This window comes from Megalopta genalis, chromosome 16, assembly GCF_051020955.1.
Source record: "Megalopta genalis isolate 19385.01 chromosome 16, iyMegGena1_principal, whole genome shotgun sequence".
NCBI lineage: Eukaryota > Metazoa > Arthropoda > Insecta > Hymenoptera > Halictidae > Megalopta > Megalopta genalis.
Window position 1 is genome coordinate 1,006,604 of NC_135028.1, and position 24,845 is coordinate 1,031,448.

At 37.6% G+C, this 24,845-nt stretch overlaps 2 protein-coding genes across 2 annotated transcripts; both read right to left on the bottom strand.

Moving 5' to 3' along the window:
* Nucleotides 1-6,202: 6,202 nt before the first annotated feature.
* Nucleotides 6,203-13,473, bottom strand: Jhbp2 (Juvenile hormone binding protein 2). Its single transcript, XM_033477544.2, is given in 4 exon segments — nucleotides 6,203-7,692; nucleotides 8,563-8,712; nucleotides 10,407-10,694; nucleotides 13,137-13,473. Coding segments are annotated over 4 exon segments (927 nt in total). The 3' UTR covers nucleotides 6,203-7,540.
* Nucleotides 13,474-19,137: 5,664 nt separating this feature from the next.
* Jhbp16 (Juvenile hormone binding protein 16) lies at nucleotides 19,138-24,483 on the bottom strand. Its single transcript, XM_033477557.2, has 4 exons — nucleotides 24,294-24,483; nucleotides 21,846-22,108; nucleotides 20,444-20,555; nucleotides 19,138-20,043 (listed from the first exon to the last, which is right to left on the bottom strand). Exons 1-4 carry the CDS (start codon nucleotides 24,358-24,360, stop codon nucleotides 19,748-19,750), a joined length of 738 nt encoding a protein of 245 aa, XP_033333448.2. The 5' UTR covers nucleotides 24,361-24,483; the 3' UTR covers nucleotides 19,138-19,747.
* Between the last annotated feature and the right edge of the window lie 362 nt (nucleotides 24,484-24,845).

The window sequence follows — 24,845 nt, forward strand, 5'->3', positions numbered from 1 at the left end:
GCCCCAAGTCCTTATAGTTGTTCCTTGCATCCCCTCTCTGGCCGGCTCGCTGTCATTGTTGTCCGTTAGCGAAGTTATCCGCTTCTCTGGAGCGACCAGATCACCGTGTCGGGGACCAATCTTGAATTCTGAGCGTGCGATCGTTCCCGCTGTGACACATGCCACGCTGACGTCTCAATGCTCGTCGAAGTGCTCGGTGCCTACGTGGGAGCGTGATCGCGCGCGCGCTCGCGATAAAAGAGGTACAGCGATGTCTCTCTAATTGACGCTCAGATTGTCCACGAAAATAAAAAAACGAGGCACAAGGCTCGAACAATCGTATCTTTCTTCTTCCAAAATTGACCATTTTTGTGGACAATCTGAGCGTCAATTAGAGAGACATCACTGTACAATAATAAATAATAATAAACGATAATAATTGTAAATTGTCCACAATTATAAAAACGAGCCGCAAGGCTCGAATAATCGTATCGCCTCTTCCAAAACTGCCCAATTTAGTAGACAATCTGAGCGTCAATTAGAGAGACATCACTGTACGATAATGTCTCCCTTACTGACGCTCGGATTGTTCAGTTTTTCGTGATAATGTGAACCGCTGCTGGTAGCATGATGCAAAAATTCATCTAAAAATTGCATCTAAAGGAATCAACGAATCTAAGCGCTATTACAGTAATTTCTTCGCAATCTAAGTGCAAATCTAAGTGCAATTAAGTAACTATCTTCTGCAGTAATTTCTCCGTAATTCGCGCTCAAAAATGGACAATTTCGGAAGAGGTGATACGATTGTTCGAGCCCTGCAGCTCGTTCTTATAATCGTTGTCAATTCGTAACCATAAAAAACGAGCCACAAGGCTCTCGAACAATCGTATCTCTCCTCTCCCAAAATTGCCCATTTATGTGCGCAATCTGAGCGTCAATTAGGGAGACATTGCCATAAATACACCATGCACGGGACCTGTCGGATATTTTTATGGGACCGTTTCGCGTTTCCGCGACGATGAACTTTTTTCGACGAGGCGATTTTTTGTCACCGATTTAACGAAGAATCATTCCCAGGCGAAGGGGCACGGGGGGGGGAGAGGCGACACAGAGGTTAAACAGGACAAACACACTCGAGCCGTGTTTGTCCATGAAAATGAATTTAACGGTGGAACATGGGGAACCGTGAATAATTTTCGTCGAGTAGGTCTCGGTTCGACTGAAAAATCTTTTGAGCGGCGAAACCGCGACCTTCGGTTTCACGATACAAGGATTCTCGAAACCGCGTGAAATACGACTTCGCGTATACCGCAAACGTCGTCGAACGCTTCCTGGCCTCCGTTAACTGGCTGTTTCAGTTCTAACGACCGAGTCTCTTCTTTTCTGCGGTGAACAGCGACTCGTCGATCACCGGGATTTATGCATTTGCGGAGGAATATGTGGAAACGATTCTTTTCTGGTCTCTTATTTTTATAAGAATGTGGACTTCTTTGTGTAGGATCGGCCTTGAGATATTGTAAATATCTTGAAATTTGAGAATATGTTTTTGTTTTTGAAGAAATTGCAATTCAAGTTGATGGTGGTAGCTAATTTTTATGTGCGACGAGTATACTCGTCGTGATATAAAATATTGTTGCTTCTTCGTGACGAGTATACTCGTCGTGACACAAAATACTGTCGATTCGCTATGACGAGTATACTCGTCGTGACATCAAATACTGTCGTTTCGCCATGACGAGTATATTCGTCGTGACATAAAATACTGCTACTTCTCCATGACGAGTATAATCGCCGTAACACAAAATACAGTCGCTTCTCCACGGCGAGTATATTCGTCGTGACACAAAGTACTGCCACTTCGTCAAGGCACAAAATACTGCGGCTTCTCTATGACGAATATACTCGTCATGGCACAAAATACAGCCACTTCGCCACGACGAATATACTCGTCTTAACACAAAATACCACCACTTTTCCCCGACGAGTATACTCGTCAAACACAGCAAACCGATGAAAAACTATTCTCTAACTTCGTTATGAAAAATAACGCCGAACCTATACGATCAAAAAGTGCCTTTCGGTAACCTTCCGGTGCCTAACGGTAGAACCGTGAGATTCGCTCGGCAAGCGAGCGCGGTTGACACTTTTAATAGCGCGGACGATACGTGCGACGAATCACGTTACAGTTTCATCAAATTCATGGGACAACCTCGGGGTCGAAGGGAAGAAGATGGCACGAAAGCCGGATGATCGTGAAAAACAGGATGGCTCGTCGGGCATCTGTTATTCCGACCGCGTGTCCGTCTTTCCACCAATGACTAACTCGATATATCTTTTTCTCGTTGTGTTTCTTCGAAGAAAACGACGACGCGCGCGTACGAAAAGCCGACCGGCGGACAATTCATCGCCTGTGTGGTTCACGACACTCGAAGGACAGGGTCAAGACGGCCGGACCTTCCGCCCGTTCATCGTCTCGGCTTCTTCTCCGTTAGTTTATACACGCTGAGACACACGGATTGTTCTCTCGAAGAAATCTACTACGATCGAAGATCGTGACTCACGCGATTTTATCAACGATCGCGAATCGAAATCGATTTATTCCTTAGTCATCGTGCCGCTCGGAAATCCCTGAATCTCGCTTTCGATTTTAATTGAGTACGGTTTACTCTGATTTTTTTCCTGTGCAAATTCTAACGAGTTTCGTACAGAGTTTTACAGAGATTTTTATAATTATCTGATAATACAACAGTTGCTCTATTGTTGAATTGTTCACGGATTTCTGCTGTATAAATGATGCAAATTTTTCTTAATTAATCTTCTGCCTTGGAAATGAAAATGGAGAATTTGGGAAGTGGAGATACGATTATTCGTAGATTAAGTTTTTTTTAATAATGATAGTAATAACTACCACTAATGGTAATTAATACTAATAATATTTAATAATAATAATAATTAATGATAATACTAACTACCAATAATAATATAATAACTAATAATAATAATTATAACTAATCATAATAATATTTAATAATAATAATGACTGCTACTAGTAATATTTAATAATAATAATGACTGCTACTAGTAATATTTAATAATAATAATGACTGCTACTAGTAATATTTAATAATAATAATGACAACTACTAGTAATATTTAATAATAATAGTAATGACTGCTACTAATAACATTTAATAATAATAATAACTGTTACTAATAATATTTAATAATAATAATAATAACTGCTACTAATAATATTTAATAGTAATAATAACTGCTACTAATAATATTTATTAATAGTAATAGCTAATAATAATAACTAACAATAATAACTTCTGCTAATAATAAAAATTACTAATAATAGTAATAACTAGTCATAATAATAATTAATAATAATAGTAACAAATAATAATAATAATAAACAATTATGTAAAGAGCCTCGAGAAGGAGAAATTATTGTACAGTGATTTCGATGCGAATCTTTCGGAACTTTGGGTTAATACCGTGCAGAAGATCTTGTCCTACATCGCCGGCGTGAAGAATATTAGCAACAGATCATTTGTGGTCTGCTGTTTAAGGACAAAGCGTCGAGGTTTCCGACGAACCTACGAGAAGATTCATTTTCGTTGTGTGCGTGTACCAATTCTTAGCCAGACACATAACATAACACATCCAGGAGATCTTTTCCTTCGTTTCTTTCCTTATACTGCGACGTTGCCATACGTACATATACATGTATATGTATAATACATGTATGTACATGTACTTATCCTCCAAATCAGCAGCGCGCAAGTTCTTCTTCGAACGCGAACGCGAAATATTTCATTCTCGGCGCACGATTTATATTAACGAATTCTCCTGTTTAATCGACGTTGTCTCATTTCGTTGGACGTTAATCGATTCGCTAATCCCGATAAAACATATGACAGCCTCTTTTTCCCTCGTTTACATGTCACGCTGATTAATATCAGCCTATTAAACTCGTGGATCAAATCGCTGATTTATTTATACCGAGAAGAAAGAAACGTCACCGTCGCTCTAATTTCCGCAATTTCGGCTTGTAAACAAAAGCAGAGCATTTGGGGAGAGCCTTGTAATTTATTTATAATTTTTTTATAATTTATTTGGTATTGTTTAGTATTATTTATTGAGTCATTCGAGCCTCCCGGCTTATTTTTATAGCTGCCGATTGTTAATAATTCTAAAAACGAGGCTGCAAGGCTCGAATAAAATTCAAAATAAAATCGAAAATTTATTTAGTATTATTTATAATTTATCTAGTATTATTTAGTATTATTTATTAATTAACTCGAGCCTCGCGGCTCATTTCTATAGCTGTCGATTGTTAATAATTCTAAAAACGACGCTGCAAGGCTCGAATAAAATTGCAAATAAAATTGCAAATAACAATTCAAAACTAAAAAACAAATAGAACATAAATAATCAAGATAATAACGTGATAATAACCTAAGAATCAGAAATTCCTGTACTCGAATCAATATGTACATAACATCTCGCATCGAAACAATCGTGATTTAAACAATTTACAGTATTTACTCGACAAATGATGCGATATTATAAATTCCACGCGATCTATGCATGCGTGTGTACATACGTAGATCCAGCCACGTAAAAAGAGCAATTTTTACAAACAGCGAACAATTAAAAATAGTTCAGCAGTCCTTAGTTCTCGAGCTTTGTTTATTCATCGCGCGATGACTCGAGCATGAAAATTCACTTCTTTTTTATCCCCGCCACACAATGTATAAAACACCTTGAATTCTATGTGTATGTAAAAATACCTTGAATTCGATGTGCATGTAGATCTAGCGAGAACCTATCGCAAAGGCTGATTACTTTAATTGGCCCGATTAATTCAGGAACAATTTGCATGAGACACTGTTATTTCCGAGACCGAGGAATTAGTTGCCCGATTAGCACCGTTCGACGGGTAAACCGGTCTGGCCGTTAATTGACCGTCAATTACAAAACGGTGAGGCGTCGGGGAGGTTCGAATATTAAACAATCGCCGGCTGGTTACTGTTTGTCCAACGTTCAATCGATTTCGCGAAGAAGGCGGCGGCGCGATCGAGGAACTTCGCGGAAAACAAATGAAACCGCGAGGGAAAATAATAATCGAAGAGTGCCCGGGTTAGTGCTTCCGGGGACTCGTTAGGTTTGTCCATTTCCATAAATGGCAGCCGTCGCCTGTCCGGGCCGCCGGAATGATCGCAAAAATGATCGGTGACATAATCTAATTATCATTACGCAAGATATGCGAAAGAATGGAGCGAAGATCGGCGATCGACTTCGCGAGAGTCGCGCGGCGAATTCTCCCTGATTGACGCTTAGATTGGACGCGGAATAATGGACAATTTGGGGAGAGGGGGGAGGGACCGATTATTCGAGCCTCGCGGCTCGTTTTTATAGTCGTTGGCGATCGAAGACTATGAAAACGAGCGAACGAGTAACTATAAAAATAGCTATAAAAATAATCGCATCTCCTATTCCCAAATTTACCATTTTGCTACACAATCATTGTGTCAATTAGGGAGTCATTAATATTTTGGATCGAGGGCGAAGCGTTGGACCGATTATTCGAGCCTCGCGGCTCATTTTTATAGTCGTTGGCGATCGAAGACTATGAAAACGAGCGAACGAGTAACTATAAAAATAGCTATAAAAATAATCGCATCTCCTATTCCCAAATTTACCATTTTGCTACACAATCATTGTGTCAATTAGGGAGTCATTAATATTTTGGATCGAGGGCGAAGCGTTGGACCGATTATTCGAGCCTCGCGGCTCGTTTTTATAGTCGTTGGCGATCGAAGACTATGAAAACGAGCGAACGAGTAACTGTAAAAAAGACTATAAAAATAATCGCATCTCGTCTTCCCAAATTTTCCATTTTTCTGCACAATCATAGTACCAATTAGGGAGTCATTGGACAATTTGGGGAGAGGGGGAGCCGATTATTCGAGCCTCGCGACTCGTTTTTATGGTCGCCGATTGTCAACGACTATGAAAACGAGCGAACGAGTAACTATAAAAAAAGCTATAAAATTAATCGCATCTCCTATTCCCAAATTTTCCATTTTTCTGCACAATCATAGTGCCAATTAGGGAGTCATTACATATTTTGGAACGTGGGTGAAGCGTTGAAATCGGTTTATAAAATTACAAAGAAAAAGTAAATCATAAAAATAAATGAAAATGCTACGAACTTCATCGGAACAGTGGCAGACATAAATATTCTATTTTCTTCGTTGAGCATACATGTATCTACAAAAGATCACGGCGATTACGTTAATCGAATTGTAACGTCGGATTGTACAAATATTTATACTATTCTCTAGCACGTGTCCTAATCGCGCTAAATCGAAGTATGCCGTTCTATCGAACGTTTTACGATATCGACATCGTTTTACGACAAAATAATATCATAGAAAATAAGCTAAAATAGTAAATTGAAGAACAAATATAAGAGAAGTTGTAAAAGACATTCTGGTCGCGTTGGTATGAACGTATTAAATATAACAATTATCGAACATGCCTACAACTCGTCGCATTCGTATTCTTCAATTAGTCAATCGTCGTCGTTCGTACCCTATGAACGGATCAATTCGAAAAATACCGTGACAGAATCATAATAGACGGAATGGAACGCGTTATTCTTAATGTAACTTCGCTTTCAGGATGAAGGGAAATGTAAATCTAAGGGGTGGGGAGGGGGGTATAAAACGAATCGAGCATTGGATTCCTATTCTTTCAACAGTATTTCTCATTTCGAATCGTTCAGAGTTCCTTGTCCAGTCGAACGAACACCTATCGGCGCTAATTTATCCTTAGCATAGTGGCGAATTTTCTTATCTTGCTAATTTGTGTAACTATTAACTTATTATTAAGCTATCAACCCTTTGCACTCGAGTGACGGCTCCGTGGCGCCGTTAAAAATTGCTATGACACGTCTCAAAGTGATTTTAGTAATACTTTAATATTGATATTGTTTTATTAATATTTTTATATTAATCTTAATCTATTAATATTTTAATATTAATATTGATCTATTAATATTTTAATATTAATATTGATCTATTAATATTGTAATATTGATATTGATCTATTAATATTGTAATATTAATATTGATTTATTAATATTTCAACATTACTATTAATTTATTAATATCTCAATATTACTATTAATTTAATAATACTTCAATATTAATATTTCATCATAAATTAATCAAATTTGCCTAAATTTCATGCGCATAGAATGCACCAGGTCGCATAAAATAGAAAAACCGTGGATCACAAAAAAGCTATTTTAAATTTTGCGTTAATTCGACTTCGAGTGCAAAGAGTCATTATGTTAACCTATTAACCTATTAACCTATCAACTATTAACCCTTTATCACTTTCGTGGTCGCGACCGGTTACCAGGTCGACCGTTCTATCGCTGGAAAATGGAAGCGCGAGGTCTTCTTTCCAAAAAAAAAGAACACGACGAGCGCGAATTCGTCCATGACATCGCCGAGAAGCGAGATCCGCCGCGGCCGCGGATCCTAATCGGTGATCCAGGCGTCGTACGGCACTTGCGCGAAGATCTTCTCGACGAAGGTCGTCATCACTTGGACCAACTTCCGTCTGAGATCTGGTTTCATCTCTTTCAACAGCTCCTGGCTGTTCGTGTTAATGAACAGGTTCAGTGCAGCAACTGAAAGTCGCACCGAAAAAAGAAAGAAAAAAACAAAGTTAGTCCGGTGAGCGTCGCGCATAAAAAGCGGGCGAAAGTCAGTGTTAATTAATTAATTAATTAATTAATGCGATTGAACGCGCGGCTTGTCGTTTACTGGGATCTTTTTTTATAAGGTTTGTTGTTCGCGGCTTTTTGCACGGTTTCGAAGCAGCCGCTCTTCAAATTATCCTTCGATTTAATCGAATTGGAAATAAAAATTGTATTTTTTTAGAAAATCTGTTCCTAAAACGCTGCATTTTCTTTTCATTGTTCTGTCAATGATTCGGAACAAAAGCCCAAATATTAGTAACATAAAATGGAAAAATTAAGGCGTAATAAAGTATAATTTAAGTCGCGTGTGCGTAGCAAAGTATAACAAATAATAAGCATATTAAACAAACATAATATAAATAAAGCATAAAACTAATAAGCGTAATAAAGTATAATTTAAGTCGCATATGCGTAGCAAAGTATAGCAAATAATAAGCATAGCAAATAAGCATAATATAAATAAAGCATCAAACTAATAAGCATAGTAAAGTATAATTTTAGTCGCCGCGTGTTTTTCCCCCAATTTTTTACGCGTCGCATGATGCAATCCTCCGATTCGTGCGTTTACATCAACGTCAACTACTGTCTCTCTGAAGAGCAAGATTTTATTGTGATTCGTCCACGATATTTCGCGATTATAATAAATTAACGCGACGAGACGTTTATGGTATACCGTTGGTCGTTCGGGCGGCATAATTTATGGTGAAACTCTTGTTTATGTGGCCGACGAAAAAACAACATATTTCGATTAATGGACACCGGAGAAGATTATGCGATTAGTTTTTTTCGATGGCTTACGTATTATCGAATTGCTGTCGCGAACGTTCTCGACGCCCATTCTGATGTTTTGCACGCTGAAGTCCATCTTGAGCTGCTGCAGCCTCAAATAACGGCGGCCTTGGGCCAGGAACGGCTTCGCTCTGATAAAGACTTTGGCCTTGACGCCCTCTGCAATCAAGAAGAGCACGGTGAAACAAGTTGCCGAGTTGGATCACGACGTTTTTCCTGCATACAGGTTACCAGTAATTTCTATCTAATTAGCGCTCGGATCGCGCATAAAAATGCGTCTTTTGTTTTTATGGTTGTTTGGCGATTCATGACTATAGATATATATGACAATTAAATATTGATTATTATAGGTGTATAGTAATTGAAATGGAGATAGGAATAATGATTGAGAATTGAAAAATAAATAAAGTATAAGTGATCGTATCTCTTCTTTCGAAATTGTTCGTGTTTATATGTAATGTGAAATGTAATGTAATTTTACGTGTAAGAACGTCGATCAGTTTTATCAGGATATTGGTGTGATAATTAGTTCTGAGATATTAGAAGACGTTGTACATATAGATTTGTGAAAGATAAAAAATGATTTTAATATTATTGGCAGCATTACAGTGCAAATATAGATATATTGCTGTTTTTCATTATTTCTAATATAGAAGTATAGATATACTTCTATTTTATATTATTTCTAATATAGAAATATAGATATATTTTCACTTTTTAATATTTCTAATATAGAAATATAGATATATTTTCACTTTTTAATATTTATAATACAGAAATATAGATATATTTTCACTTTTTAATATTTCTAATATGGAAATATAGATATATTTTCACTTTTTAATATTTCTAATATAGAAATATAGATATATTTTCACTTTTTAATATTTCTAATATAGAAATATAGATATATTTTCAGTTTTTAATATTTCTAATATAGAAATATAGATATATTTTCACTTTTTAATATTTATAATATAGAAATATAGATATATTTCTACTTTCTATTATTTCTAATATAGAAATATAGATATATTTCTACTTTTTAATATATCTAATATAGAAATATGGATATATTTCTATTTTATACCATTTCTAATATAGAACCATAGTTATATTTATATTTTCTATTATCTCTAATATACACAGAAATACAGTTATATTCTATTATCTGTAAATATACATAAAAATGCAATTATATCCTATCATTTCTAACATAGAAATGTACATATACTTAAATATACATATATCTCTGTCTTCTATCACTTCAAACCTAGAAGTATACAAATACAGTTACGCTTTCTTGATTCCACAATAAAATACACCGTCCACAGAACATTAAATCAAAGCGTTTCCAAATCATCTAAACATAAACATACAGATTTTTCCCCAGCACCATACAGATTTTCTCTGCACAACTGCACATACCAATTAAAAACTCGTTGATTCTAGACACACACACATTGCCGGTCCCATCGGCCGCCGCCGTCGCGATAATAAACCGTGAAATCCTTCAAAAACAAATTTACATTGCGCCTTTCAGTGAAAGTCAACGCGTCTCCGCCACACTTTTACCAGGGTATTTTCACCGAGTCCCGCGCTCCTCTATTACAAAGATTAACTACCGTTCGAGGTTAAAAAAAAAAAAAATACCGTTCACAGTAATCAGTTTTCACGGCGCTTAAACCCGGCGCCGCGCCGCGCCGCCTTTCGAATCCCGCGATTCGCCGCGAATTTAATTTCGCGTCGAATCTCTTCGTCGAATCTCTTCATTTACGAACGGACGGACGGACGGACGGACAGACAGGCCGACAACGTTCGTTCCGGCGCTGTTAGAATTATTCGTCTCTTACCGTACTCTCCCCAATAATCGCCGGCGCCGCTGGCTTTCACCAGGATCAAGGTGCCGCTGGATCTGTATTTAGCCGCGGCCCGGATCTTCGGAATGCTGAGCGCCAATTGCAATTGCACCTCGTCGTCCGACAGCCTCGCCCTTAAACCAGTTACCCGCAGCGTGGAAACTCCTCTCGCGGCGATGTCCTTGAACTGGGCCCTGTAGCCGTCGGACCCGCCGCCCAGCGCGATGTGCAGCTCGTCGAGAACGATCGGCTCGACTTCTGTGTAGCCCAGCTGAGGCAGACCTGCGACCGCGAAACAATCGTGAACATTTTAGAAAATCGTTTGGAATCTCTGTCGTTCTTTATTATTCGAATCGCGGCAAGCGAGACGGTTTTTTTTTGTTTATTTTGTTCTGTTTATTATCTGCTTATTGTCTCGTCGATGCGTTTCGCAGCAGCGGACGTCGACCGACGTTGCAAGGTCGTCGGTCAACTCTTTCCTTTCTTCGTTGTTCCGGCGGGAAAGTAAGCGCGAGCAGCCTGGAGATTCTACAGGGTGTCCGGAAGATCGTTAAACGGCAACGATAGATTCCTCGGGCGATTTGAAGCAACTTTTTCCTCAGCGAAAATGTTCTACGAGGCTTCGTTTACGAGTTATTGACGAAAAACTGTGGCCAATGAGAGGCGAGAGCGACTGCCGCGCGACGGCCGAGCCAATCAGCGGAACTGGGCACCGCGCGGCCGTCGGATTGACCGCCTCGCGCCAGCAGAGCTCGCCTCTCATTGGCTCGTATGCTGTAACCTTCTCGAATTACCTTTATTTATAGGTCATTGTATTTGTCTTGAGAAACTCTATCGGAATATGAATAAAAGTCTAGGTCGTTCTATTTAAAAAACAGCTTCGACCTTCATACTTCCTCTATACTTCCAGCTATAAAAAAGTTATTGACATAGTACAATGCGCCTCTTGAAATAGAACAACTTTCGTCTAACAATTTTTCTTCTATTGTTATAAACAAGCGAGTTATTCGCGTGTTTCGTTTCAAATTCCCTATTCTGTTATTACATTATTATCGCAGTATTAATTTTTACAATGAAATTGATCGACATTCGACGCGTTTATGGTAAAATTATTAAAATTATTATTAAAATTATTAAAATACGATTAAAATTATTAAAATTATTATTATTAAAATTATCAAAATAGTTAAATATAAGTTGATGCAAGTTAAATAAATTTTCGTACAAGCACCGAGAAATCTAATTGTTTACAGATGGTCCTAAGACAATTATAGCATTGTGCGAGAAGAATGTTCGATAACAGATTATTCTGTCGGATTATTCCGCGCGATATTCGGCTCCCGACGGCGCCACGTCGCATGCACGTTCGGATGTTTTATTCAGCCGGCGTCAGAACGTTGAACCTATTCCGTCGGTCTGCAGCGACGAGCCCGAGGAATGTAGGACACTGGGTGACCATTCGAATACACCGTTATAACCTGCTTCTTAGCCGCGGCCGCGTCTTTTTATTCGTTTTCGACGGGGCAACACGTGGTGTCACGCCAAGATCTTCGCGGCGATCTTCTACTTTCGACTTCCGTATTTTTCTCGCTCCGCGAACAGGACTACTTCCCGCACGAATTCTACTTTTACGTAGAAGCCGAGCTGCGAACGGCAGCCGCTGCCACTTGCTTTCGTTTATTCCGTCAAAGACGAATCAAATTTTCCGTTCAGATAGATTTTTAATAACCAACGAATTGCAATCGTTAATTATTGTAACTAATTTATAATGATTTGTAGTAACCAACGAGTTACAATCGTTAATTATTGTAACTAATTTATAATGATTTGTAACAACCAACGAGTTAAAATCGACAATATATATATATATATATAATAATTAACGAGTCATAATCGCATTAATCAGATTATTTTTGCTAAATTCAACCCTCAACCTATCAAACAATAAAAGTAACTGAAACATCCTGTTCTATCAGAGTGACAAAACTGAATATAATTTTCGGCATTAAATAAAGAATAATTTTCGCCATTTTGTTTACAATATACACTCGAATTAAAAAGTGTACTCGGCGATTTCTCGTGCCAGTTTCTCAACAATTTTAAACCATCAATTTTAAACAATTAAAAACAGACCACTTTAACGGCCACAATAGCTTCGATTCCGACAAAGAGACATAATTATAATTACAGCAACATTAAGATAAAAAAAAATGTAGAATCTTCCGATCCGATAGAATTTAATATTAACCCTTTGCACTCGAGCGGCGACTCCGAGGCACCGCTAAAATCGTTATATCACGTTCCAAGATAACTTCTACATCAACAAAGTTTACATTTAAAAAACTATCACGTTACAAGGAAGAACAATAAAAGAAACTATTAAAAGAAAAAGAAATAGTTACAAAATGCACTTCGTCGTACAAAATGGAAATACAATAACTCAGAGAAATTCTTTTAGATTTAGATTTTGGACAGCTGAGACATTATTTTAGACAGTTAAAATGGCTCCGAGTGCGAAAAGGGTTAAAACTCTCCCCGCACGAGCAAGCGAACAGATAAACCGTAAAGTCGAAGGTGTTATCGCCTGGCGACATTGCAGCGAGTGCAATGCATTGCACCGCGGACGAATCGAGAACCGATAATGAACGATAACGAACCGCGACTCTAAATCTCTAGATCTCGGAGAGATCGAAGACGAGCTCGAAGCCGACATAGTTCGCTTACCGTGACGGAAATGTTCGGTGAGGGCGTTCGCCGACCTCGCGAGACAGCTCTCGAGATTATGGTCCCTCTTGGAGCACGGCTCCAAAAACTCCAGGCCCTTGTACTTGCCGATCGCGTCGGCACCGATCAGCAACGCACACGCGCACAACAACAGGCTAGTAGACCAGGTCATTATAATAATAATAATAATAAAAAAAAATAATAATAATAATAATAAATCGCGATCGCTAAATGGCTCCTTCTGCGCTCTCCGCGGTGCTCGCGCGGCTCGATCGAATTTCTTCGCGTGGAATGACCGGCCAGCAGGGATGCGTCAGGCCTTATAACACCTTGACATTGCCCCCGCTATGCCTTCGGGGCACACGAGCACAAGAAAAAGGAACGGCGCGAGCACAGGTAGCACCCGATCCGTGGATCGTAGGCATCCGCGAGAAGCTGAAAAACGCGGACGACGCGCCGCGCACAGTGGTCGATTCCCATAGAAAAATTTCGGAAAAAAGGCGGTTCCAAAAGATGTCCCCGATGCGACGCGTGATTTATTCGCTGGCTAGTTAATTAATTTTAATATAGAAGCGGCTCTGTATTTGCGACTTTATCATTCGCCGTGATCTTCTTTAACATTTTTCCATAGAAAAAGCGGGAAAAGGCGGTTTTAAAAGACAATTTTAACGTCCCCGTGACGCAATATTTATTCGCTGGTTAGTTAACTAATTTTAATATAGAAGCGGCTTTATCAGTCGCCGTGATCTTTTTTTTAACATTTGTTCGTCTTTTTTTGGACACGGCTTCGTAGCAGCGCGTCGCCAAATTATGCTAATTTTATGTCGACGTTTATAATTGTTTCGTTCTTCGAAGATTTCATCATTTTTGCAGAATTTAACGTACTCGGTATCTGCTTGAATTATGACGCAGGCGCTCGCTTCATTTCTTGCTTTTTTTGGGGGGGGGCGGGGTGGATACGTTTAATTGAATGCGTGGAATTTTCGCTTCGTTTTTTTAATTGCGAGCTCGGCGGAGCTCGGCGTTCGCTTTGATGGCATTACGTTTTTATTAATGTAGACGAAATTAGGTCCTTTTTATTGGAGAGAGAGAAAGGGATTTTTTTACAAAAGATAATGTATTTATTGTTTGAGAAAGCTAATTTTTTGTATCCTTTCCACGTGAATAGCTATGAATATCACCAAATATAACAAATAAATAGGTACTTTTAATATATGTATACATATTTACGTAGAGAATCGCACTTTTAATCACCGTGGAACGTCCATTTATTCATATTTACATTTATTTATATTTATTTATATTTACAACGTTTCGTAGGTAAAATCGTTCGCCTCGATTATGTCCGCGCGAACAAAAAAATATAATGTATTCAATGAGTTCATCGATCTTCTCAAAATGCCTTCCGTGAATTCGTCGTTTAATAAGCACACGGAAATAAAAGACGAGTGAGTGGACCTTTGGCAAATGAAGCCCGACAGAAAAAAATTGTTGGTTTTACATATGCATGAGAGTAACTCGCTAAAGAACTCGTGGAAGCACGGATGACGTTTCGTGTATTCTAGATATATTCCTTTTCCTGTTTGAAATTTTGTAATTCGTTTGCGTTCTCGATCATCCAAACTAAGTAGCTCGACGTAAATAATCCGATGGTTAAATAATCGCTGGTCACTTTTCTACAGAGTTGTGCGGAATCGCGATTGAACTACTCGAGGAATTGTAATTAGGGCGCGATTCGATTGCGTTATTATTCAGTCGAATTGTAATTCGTAATTCAGATCTATATCTATTCGATGAAATTACAATGTTATTGCAGTTGGAGTACAGTTGCAACATACTGAGTAATTGAATTTGGCTAATTACGAATTATAGTGTAATTGAATTAACATTAGGAATTACGATGTGATTGAAGTGAGATTAGGAATTATAATGTATAATAATTGAATTAAGATTAGGAATTACGATGTAATTGAACTGGGATATTTGAATTGCTTTGTATTTGAATTGCTTTGAACTCGAATTGCATTCTATTCGAATTGCTTTGAATTCGAATTGCATTCTATTCGAATTGCTTTGTATTCGAATTGCTTTCTATTTGAATTCCATTCTATTTGAATTTCACTCTATTTGATTTGCATTGTATTTGAATTATGTTATATTTGAATTGAATTGTATTTGAATTGCTCTGTATTCGAATTGTGCTTTGTATTCGAATTGCATTCTATTCGAATTGCTTTATATTCGCAAATTGCATTCTATTCGAATTGCATTCTATTTGAATTGCATTGAATTTGAATTGCATTCTATTCGAATTGCATTGAATTTGAATAGCATTCTATTTGAATAGCATTCTACTTGAATTGAATTAGCAATGGAATTAACCAAAACTGTGTTCGAATTGTGCAATCGAACCAGCACCACTCTGCTCTACTAAAACAATTCTTGCACACGGATTGCCTTAGATCGTGACGATCACGTGCGAAACATATTTGGACAGTAGAGAAATCTGCTATTTAAAGAATCGGATAATCGGGGCTTCGTAAAATCAAACAGAACACCGAACACCGTCTACATCGTTCGAAAATATTATCCTTAATCCGGGTCGAGGAATATAATAGACAGCATATGATGCACCAGACGTTGTAATAACACGATCGATAGAAAATTATTTCCAGACAGCGCGACGGTACCAGATTGTTGCTCGAATTAATGGGCTTCAGTTAGGCCGGTTCTGTGCCATTTCGATCACAAAAGAAAGTCGCGTACGTATCGACGACTTTGGGAAAGCCGGCCGCGAAAATAATCAACGGGCACCGGTCGTACACAGCGACGGCTTGATGTAATCCGTTTTAGAAGCCGCGGAAAGACCGGAAAAAAAGAAAGAAATTTATAGCCATAGTTCGTGACGGGTTCGAGTACTATTAACTTGCCTGTTCCAGCTCTTTCGGCTTTCTAACGAAATGTGACAAGAACGCGGCGGTGCCCACTGACCTCTATTACGATCTCGAGAATTATCTTGAACGTGTCCAGGTGACCGGAAAGTTTCTATTTTGCACGCCGAAAGAAATCGGTTTTCAAGTATATCGAATTATAACGTGCGTGCGAATAATTATAGAATCGAGGGGAGTTTTATACTTTTAGAGATAGATAAACGAAGATGGAACGATATATTTGTATATTTCTATTTTCTATTATTTTTTATATAGAGATATAGATATATTGATATTTTCTATTATTTTTGATATAGAAATATACTTATATTTCTATTTTATATTATTTTTGATATTGAAATATAGATATATTTATATTTTCTATTATTTCTAATATAGAAATATAGATATATTTCTACTGTTTAATATTTCTAATATAGAAATATAGATATATTTCTACTGTTTAATATTTCTAATATAGAAATATAGTTATATATCTATTTTCTAATATTCCTAATATAGAAATATAGTTATATATCTATTTTCTAATATTCCTAATATAGAAATATAGTTATATATCTATTTTCTAATATTCCTAATATAGAAATATAGTTATATATCTATTTTCTAATATTCCTAATATAGAAATATAGTTATATATCTATTTTCAAATATTCCTAATATAGAAATATAGATATATTTCTATTTTGTATTATTTCTAATATAGAAATGCACATATATTTCTATAAATTGGCCAAAATTTCCGCACGATTTACCAAGCACTATCGAAAAAAGCTAACGTATTCGAAAATATCGAAACGATCCTAAATCCAGTCTTGAAAAAAAACGACCACGGTTCAAGAGTTGCATTCGCACACTTTAATCTGCCACCGTGGGTATATTATAAAGGTGTCATTGGTTCGTGTCACATCGTGCTTCGTAACACCCGATAATCGGCGATAGAAATTTGACACGGGTAGATCGAAAGTAAGCGTACGTCAATGGTGTACGTCAGAGGTGCCCGACATGGGGTATTAGGAAAGAATTTTAAGCACCGTTAATGAGCACGGTATCTTGTGCCGATCACGACCGATTTCGGTCGTGACGGAGATTGAACGGGTTAATGCTCCCATTGACACGGTGTTATACGTAAAACACGCGAGCACGGAATACCTATGAGGTTTGGTAATATGTACTTGATACTCGTGCTACGAACGATCACAGAATTGGTATACCATAATTCAACCCTTTGGGCACTCGGTAGATTTTTCTGATAGAAATATCTAGCAGCGCGAATGATGCCATTTTGTGCACTGTTGGGAAATTTTATAGGAATAAATAAATAGATGATACGGTGTTTTCATTTGTGTATTTTAATGATAAAAAGAAAAGACAATAATTCCGTGTCGCCGCATATTTTTCTTTGAATAGGAATATATGTATATTTAAATATATGTATATTTCTATATTAGAGATATTAACAAGTGAAAATATATGGATATTTCTATATTAGAAATAATAGAAAATAGAAATATAACTATATTTTTATATTCGAAATATTAAAAAGTAGAAATATATCTATATTTCTATATTAGAAATATTGAAAATTGAAATATATCTATATTTCTATATTAGAAATATTAAAAAGTGAAAATATATCTATATTTCTATATTAGAAATAACATAAAATAGTAATATATCTATATTTCTATATTTGAGATAATAGAAAATAGTAATATATCTATATTTCTATATCAAAAATAATAGAAAATAGTACTATATCTATATTTCTATATTAGAGATAATAGAAAATAGTAATATATCTATATTTCTATATCAAAAATAATAGAAAATATAAATATATCTATATTTCTATATATTAAAAATAGTAGAAAATAGAAATATATATATACTTCTATATCAAAAATAATAGAAAATAGAAATATATCTATATTTCTATATCAAAAATAATAGAAAATAGAAACATACGTATATTTCTATATTAAAAATAATAAAAAATAGAGACATATATATATTTAAATATACCTAAATTTCTATATTAAAAACAATAGAAAATGCGTTGTCGATTGCATAGGAGATCTGTTCTCGATGCACATTAAAACAGCATGTGGAATCAATGTAACTTGATTTACACGTGTTAATCGAGTGGGTCAGAATTGTCTGGCCGCCGGTTTGCTAAATTCGAACAACAATGCCTGAACAAAATTGCTCGCTCGTTTATGTAAGAGCGGTCGGACTGTTGCTGCAAATATCTCGTCGATCGATAAGAGAGTGAAAAGATGCACTGATGTTGATACACCGTGCTCGTACACCATGAGAATGCGAGGTCAGAGACCGTGCGCCTCTCAAGGCAAGCAGCTATCTCGCGAGACGAAGAAATCATCCTGTTCTCCTTTGGTTTCGGTGTACCGATTGTCCCTAGCTGAATTGTTATGCTAAACAAACGCCGCGCGGCAAGAACCGATAATGAAACCGAACATTCTTCGCGCGTTTCTTATGCGAAAGACTGAAACGTTTAAATATGTCGCGAAAATAATATCGTCCCTATGTACAGAATCTACTAAATTGCTGTGTGTTTTCTGCGTTGCAATGTAAATGTAATGATGCTGTTGTCAATAATATGAAATTTATGCGAAACACTGACTGTTCAATTTAACATTTTTGCAACGTTATGAAATTTATAATTTCGTTCGTATCATTTGCTAAATGATACAAGTATTATGTGTAATATATTATATTATTATTATATTATATTATATAATAATAATATCTTATATTATTATTGTGTAATATATTATATTATATAAATATACATTTTTTTTTTCGTTCCACCAAAGTGATATAATATTAGTTTTTAAAGTATATCAAAACGTATACCATATTGATATCATATTTAAATATGATATTTAATTTATATTCAAATAACATAGGCTGTCGTTTAAAATTACTTGCAAATTACTTGCAAAGTACAGAAAAATGTAAGAGTATTTTTGCCACAATCTGTTCATGTGTAAAATGTATATAAAAATATAAAGTATAAAAACGTAATAAAAAAAAATATAAAATATATATTATGCATTTAATATTCTTTAAAAACTGTCTGTAGGTAACATTACCACAATAAACCTATGAACGGCCATTTGGCACCTGAAACTGTTCTAAAAATGTCTTTTATACTAATCTGAGATATCATATGTTTCAAGCGGAAGACGTGGATTAAGAAAGCCATTCGGAAATTTGTGTTTTACAACAAAATAGTGTTCTATTGTCCCAAAATTATTGTAGAATCTAGAACCGGGAGGTTCCCGAGGCCATTTGAAGCAACCTTTTCCTTAGCGAAAATGCGATCCGCGGCTTCGTTTACGAGTTATCGACGAGAAACGTGGACCAATCGAAGAGCGAGCGCGGCCGGCGCTCCGCCCAGCGACCAATGCCGCGTCGCGCTGGCCGTTTGACGCAGCGGCAATGGTCGCGAGGGCGTGGCGTCGGTGTTTTTCGTGAATAACTCGTAAACGAAGCCGCGGATCGCATTTCCACAAAGGAAAAAGTTGCTCCAAATGACCTCGGGAACCCCTTGTTTCCCACAAGTACAATAATTTTCGAATAACCTGTAGCTCAAAGCATGTAATCCGAATGATTCCTTGGTCCGTAACTCGAATTCTAACTTCCCCCCGGTTTTGGTTTGATGATCCTTTCGAAGGGGAAATTACGGAACGCGGTGCCGAATATTTCGGTGAAGGCGGTAGAGACGAGATCGTTAATCAGCCCCCTGGTCATCACGAATCCCGGCTGCCAGGCGCCATTTATTATTCTGTCGAGGATGTTCTCCAGCATCTGTCGGCCGGAGAGCAAGTGCGTGATGTGGAGCTTCAGGTCGCGGATCGTTTGCACGTCCACGTTTACTTGGATCTTTTGGCCGGGTCTCTTGGTGACGGTGGTCGTCTGAACAAGGTCATCTGAAAAGCAAGAAATTATGAGAAGAGAGATCGCAACAGCCCGAATCCGAGGAACGACGAAATTAAAAGGTGAACTGTTCTCCTTTGAATCGCGTACCCAAAAGAACAGTTACAGTAAAAACTCTCTTATCCGACGGTTTATTTTTGCAATAACTTGATATCGAAAGATTCTGTTGTCTAAGAAGTTCATTCGAGTTCTTTGCTAGGTGATGATGCATCAATGATAATAATACACCCCCTGTATAATTATTGACGGTAACTAGAAACGTTGAAATTAATGTAATACTTAATCCAATCAATTTAATGCAACGATTTTTAACTATTATAATCATATAATAATTATGGTTTCTGTTACCTATGGTAGTGATTAAAAATTCTTAAATGATCGATGTTTACTTACAAAGGGTTAAAGTGAATTTTCCCTTGTTCGTCACAGAGGTCCCGAATACGTTCGCATTGAAGTCGTAGGAACCCGAGAGAAATTTTTCCGGGAAGCTCTGAGTATAGACAACCTGAAATTGAAGTGTAAATTTGCAAATGAGTATATATATATATATATATATATAAATAAAATAAATACAATATAAATAGAATACAAATATAATATAAAATATATATAATATAAATAAGTATATAATGCACTGCCACTGTTACATATATATATATAAATATCAGCGTAAAAACGAGCGAATACGGTGTCTCCTTTGTCTCAGCACTGGAACACTACGTATATTCTATTACCAGAGATCTTATGCCGGTACAATTAACTCACTGACGCATCCAAGTGAAAGCTACTATTATGCGTAAGCATAAATGTGTACAGCGGAACGCTGAACTATAGCAGCAACAAAATCTCTTGGCAAACTCAAGGCCAACACCTCTACGAATCCGCTAATCCCGCTAAGAAGACCAATAAAACTTGCACCTCCAGGCATTCAATTATTTACGTAATTTCAAGATTCTTCGATCATTTTAGCCGCGGCGACGCTGCACGTTTTTTTTTGCACGTCGTTTGTTTAAACAAACAGGAGAGACTCGTACGATATCAAGGTTAAATCTGTTTTTTAATCTTTGTTAAGGTAATTGTCTGTTTTTCTTTTTGTTTGTTTTTTTATTTAGTATTTCCTGCAGAAAAAGGACCATAAGCGCCACTTGGCACCAACGCGAATCAGAAGCAGGTCATCGGAACTTTCCACGTTCGGAATAAGTGGAGTGTAGATTCAAAATAAGTTTTTCTGAGGAATTGGAAAGTCAATTGGTTCCTTATACAGGGTGTCTCGCGCAACTTCTGCACCGTCTGCGACTTCCAAAATACGCGGAGGACAATAAAATTCTGTATGCGAAAGGGTTCAAAGCGGTTTAAAAGGGCACACGGGTTTTCAGATAAAAAAGTTGAGAAACGAGTGCTTTTTATCTTTTGTTGTCATTTTGTGATAGCAGGATTAAAAGAAGAATTAAAAGAAGAATTAAAAGAAGAATTAAAAGAAGAATTAAAAGAATCAAAAGAATCAAAAGAATTGAAAGAATGAAAAACTAGTCCCATTAACGCTTAAAAAAAATTCGAGTCAATTAGACCACTATGAAAAAAAGGTTATTTCATTTTAAAAGGTGGTCGAATACTTTTTTCCACAAGAGCCGTACTCTCCATTTTATCACTGTTTTATGCTACATGTGTTAAGCAGGTGCGCAAATGTTAAGTTAACGAAACTATTTCTCGACTAAAAAGTGAGCATCGTCGAGCAGAAACTGTGAAAGACGTTTTTAACAATTAGCAACAAATGTGAATCCATAGGAATTGTTACCTTGTAATGCGGCAGATCGCTGACGAATTTCGTTACTTTGCTGGCAGACCATCCGCTCTCGGTGACGTTCCTCAGCGTCAAAGTAAAACCGAAATTCTGCATTCCACGTTTCACTGAAACCTCCTTGGCGAAGAACGGATCGAAAGGAGCTACATTGTACGCGGAAAGTCCGGTTTTGAAGTACGGCCGGATCGCGTTCAACGCTTCGCGTATACACGCGTCGAAGCCTGGCACGTTTGGATGGCAATCTTTGAAGTGGTCCTCTGCAAACGGAGAAAGTTCCTTCATTTTGATCATAGAGCGATGTACAGGGTGTCCGAAAATTACGTTGCTTCCGGGAAACGAGGTTAAATTATAGTGGTAACAGTTCCTGAGCTGATTTGAAGCAACTTTTTCCTTTACGAAAACGCGATCCGCGGCTTCGTTTACGAGTTATTAAGGAAAAACGCTGACGCCACGCCCTCGCGACCATTACTGCCGCGTCAGACGGCTAGCGCGACGCGGCATTGGCCGCGAGGGCGGGCCGTCAGCCGAGCTCGCCTCTTATTGGTCTCTGTTTTTCGTCAATAACTCGTAAACGAAGCCGCGGAGAAAATTGTTGCAAAGGAAAAAGTTGCTTCAAATGGTCTCAGGAACCGCTCGTTTCCCGGAAGCAACATAATTTTGGGACAAAGGAATTTCAATATAGGTTTTCTAGGTTTTCTAGCTTTTCTAGGCTTTCTAGCTTTCTTTTATAATTATTATAAGAGCCTAGAATTTATTTGTACACCTTTGAAACTGGAATAACTTTTTTATAATTATACCGAGCGGTCTAAATTGTTCTGAGATCATTATTCTTTTCTGTCATTCCGACCAATTGCAATATTCGGAAACAATTTGTCAAAAAATTGTCTAATAACATCTCGACAAAATTTAGATCGCATGGCCCAATTATAAAAAAAGTTACTCGGTTTTAGAAGGTGTACGAATACTTTGTGCCCTAACTGTACGTCGTCGTTAAATCGGATATGGGCGCCATATTTCAAGACATTTTAAGAAACAGCGAACAGATCGGGTTCGGAGCCATTTCCAATGAAACGAGCGACGGGTTTCCTTTTAAGGGCATCAAACGTAACGTCCTAGTTTGATGCCGTCAAGGTCGTAAATAAACGACAGCAATTTTCCTGCACGCTAACATTGCAGGTGGTTGAGAAAACGGAACCCTGCGGTCAATTTTTCAATTGTTGAACTTCTGTATTTTTCGACGCATCCTTTCCAATATAGTATCACCCGTTAGATTTCCAAGATTCAATGATATTTTGTTATTTTGATATTTATTTATTTATTCTTGACATTTTGTATCCTTTGTTCACGCAATTCGTTGTTTAATACTCGTTGCATCCACACGCGTTTCGCAATCATAATTCAATTATTATTATTATTATTATCATTAATTATTATTATTATTATTATTATATTATATTATTACATTATTATTATAATATTATTATATATTATTATATATTATTATATATTATTATAATATTATTATATATTATTATAATATTATTATCATTAATTTATACTATTAAATTATTTATTGCGTTAATCATAATTTTATTCGTTACTTCCTGTTTCCATTCTATGAAATTTCCAATTATTATTTTTAGTTTTACTTCAATTATTGTTATCTGTATTTTATAGTCCTCGAATAATCGTATCCTCCGCTTCCCAAATTGTCCATTTTCGTGTACACTCTGTGGGACAATCAGGGAGAATTTGCTGTACACGCGAAAACGAAAGCGGGGAATTCAACGATGAAACTAAAATTCCCATTAAATCGAGCAGACTCTGTCGATTCTCTTTCGACGTCTTTGTCCTCCAGTTTTGCAATTCACAATGGCTCCGCATTCCGTGAGAATTTTCCGCTCGCATAATTCGCGCCGATAATCACGTCCTTCGCGCAATACCCTCCCCCGACAAATGCGTGCATTATGTCACGAAACCTTCGAACAACGCGCGAACTTTCGTCGTCGCGCGGATACCAAAGATGTGAACGGAAAATCCTTGCTTCGATCTTGCGATCAATGTAAAATGCGGACACCGTCTCCGAGCGGCGATCAAAAATTTATTCGCATTAATTAATTTACAGTTGTAATGTAACGTAATGCAAATGTGATGCAATTGTCGAGTGCAAAGGGTTAAAACACTGCATTTAGTTCTCATCCAAATAATGATATAAACTGAAAACTTGAGGCTCGATATATACAGGGTGTCCCAAAAATGTCTCGCAATACGGAAATGTGTGGTCACTCTAAGGTCATTCTAAGCAACGTTTTCCTTCGCGAAAATGTAATCTGCGGCTTCGTTTACGAGTAATTAACGAAAATTTCAGTTGTCGCACTGCCTTTTCCATCGCATTTCGCAACGGAAACCTCGCAGCAGCGCGTCGCTGCCTGTCGTTCTTACCGAAATCTGCGGCCGAGGACGCAGCCAGGAGGGCCAGGATCGCGAGGACACTGCGTATCGGTCGCATCCTTGTCCCAGCGATCGATAACGACACGTTGCACACGCGGTAACGGCGCCTCGTTGCGGAACACGAGGCGTTATTCCAGCAACCGGGCGAGCACGCGAACGATGCTCGCGCTTTCACTCTCTGCGGCACATCTGAGAGAAGGGTTAGACCGCGCGCCGCGTTCCCGCACCGAGATTTTTCGGTCGAGGTTGCATAACACCCCGTAGAAAACGCCGGGGACAGGTGTCACGCGGCCACCGAGCCACAAACTCGCACCAATGCCGGCGCAGAAAGCAGTCCAAAAAATCCTCGGGAACATTTCGCTTCAGCTTTCCGATAGCGGCGCGGCGATCTGGTCTCGTTGCTCCATTTTTCCAGCGTGGAAAAGCGCGTTTCCTGCCTTTCGGCGGCGATTTGACCTCGGCGCTGGCGTGTTTGACGCTAGAAACCCGTGTCGAAGGATGCAACGCCATTTTTGGCACGATGTACAGTAATGTCTCTCTAAT

Excerpts from the sequence above, each read along its gene's own strand:
- Jhbp16 (XM_033477557.2), bottom strand. The coding sequence starts at position 24,360 with ATGCGACCGATACGCAGTGTCCTCGCGATCCTGGCCCTCCTGGCTGCG. Across the intron at positions 22,109-24,293 it reads GTCCTCGGCCGCAGATTTCG|AGGACCACTTCAAAGATTGC; the intron begins GTAAGAACGACA and ends CTCCGTTTGCAG. Across the intron at positions 20,556-21,845 it reads GCGATCTGCCGCATTACAAG|GTTGTCTATACTCAGAGCTT; the intron begins GTAACAATTCCT and ends CTTCAATTTCAG.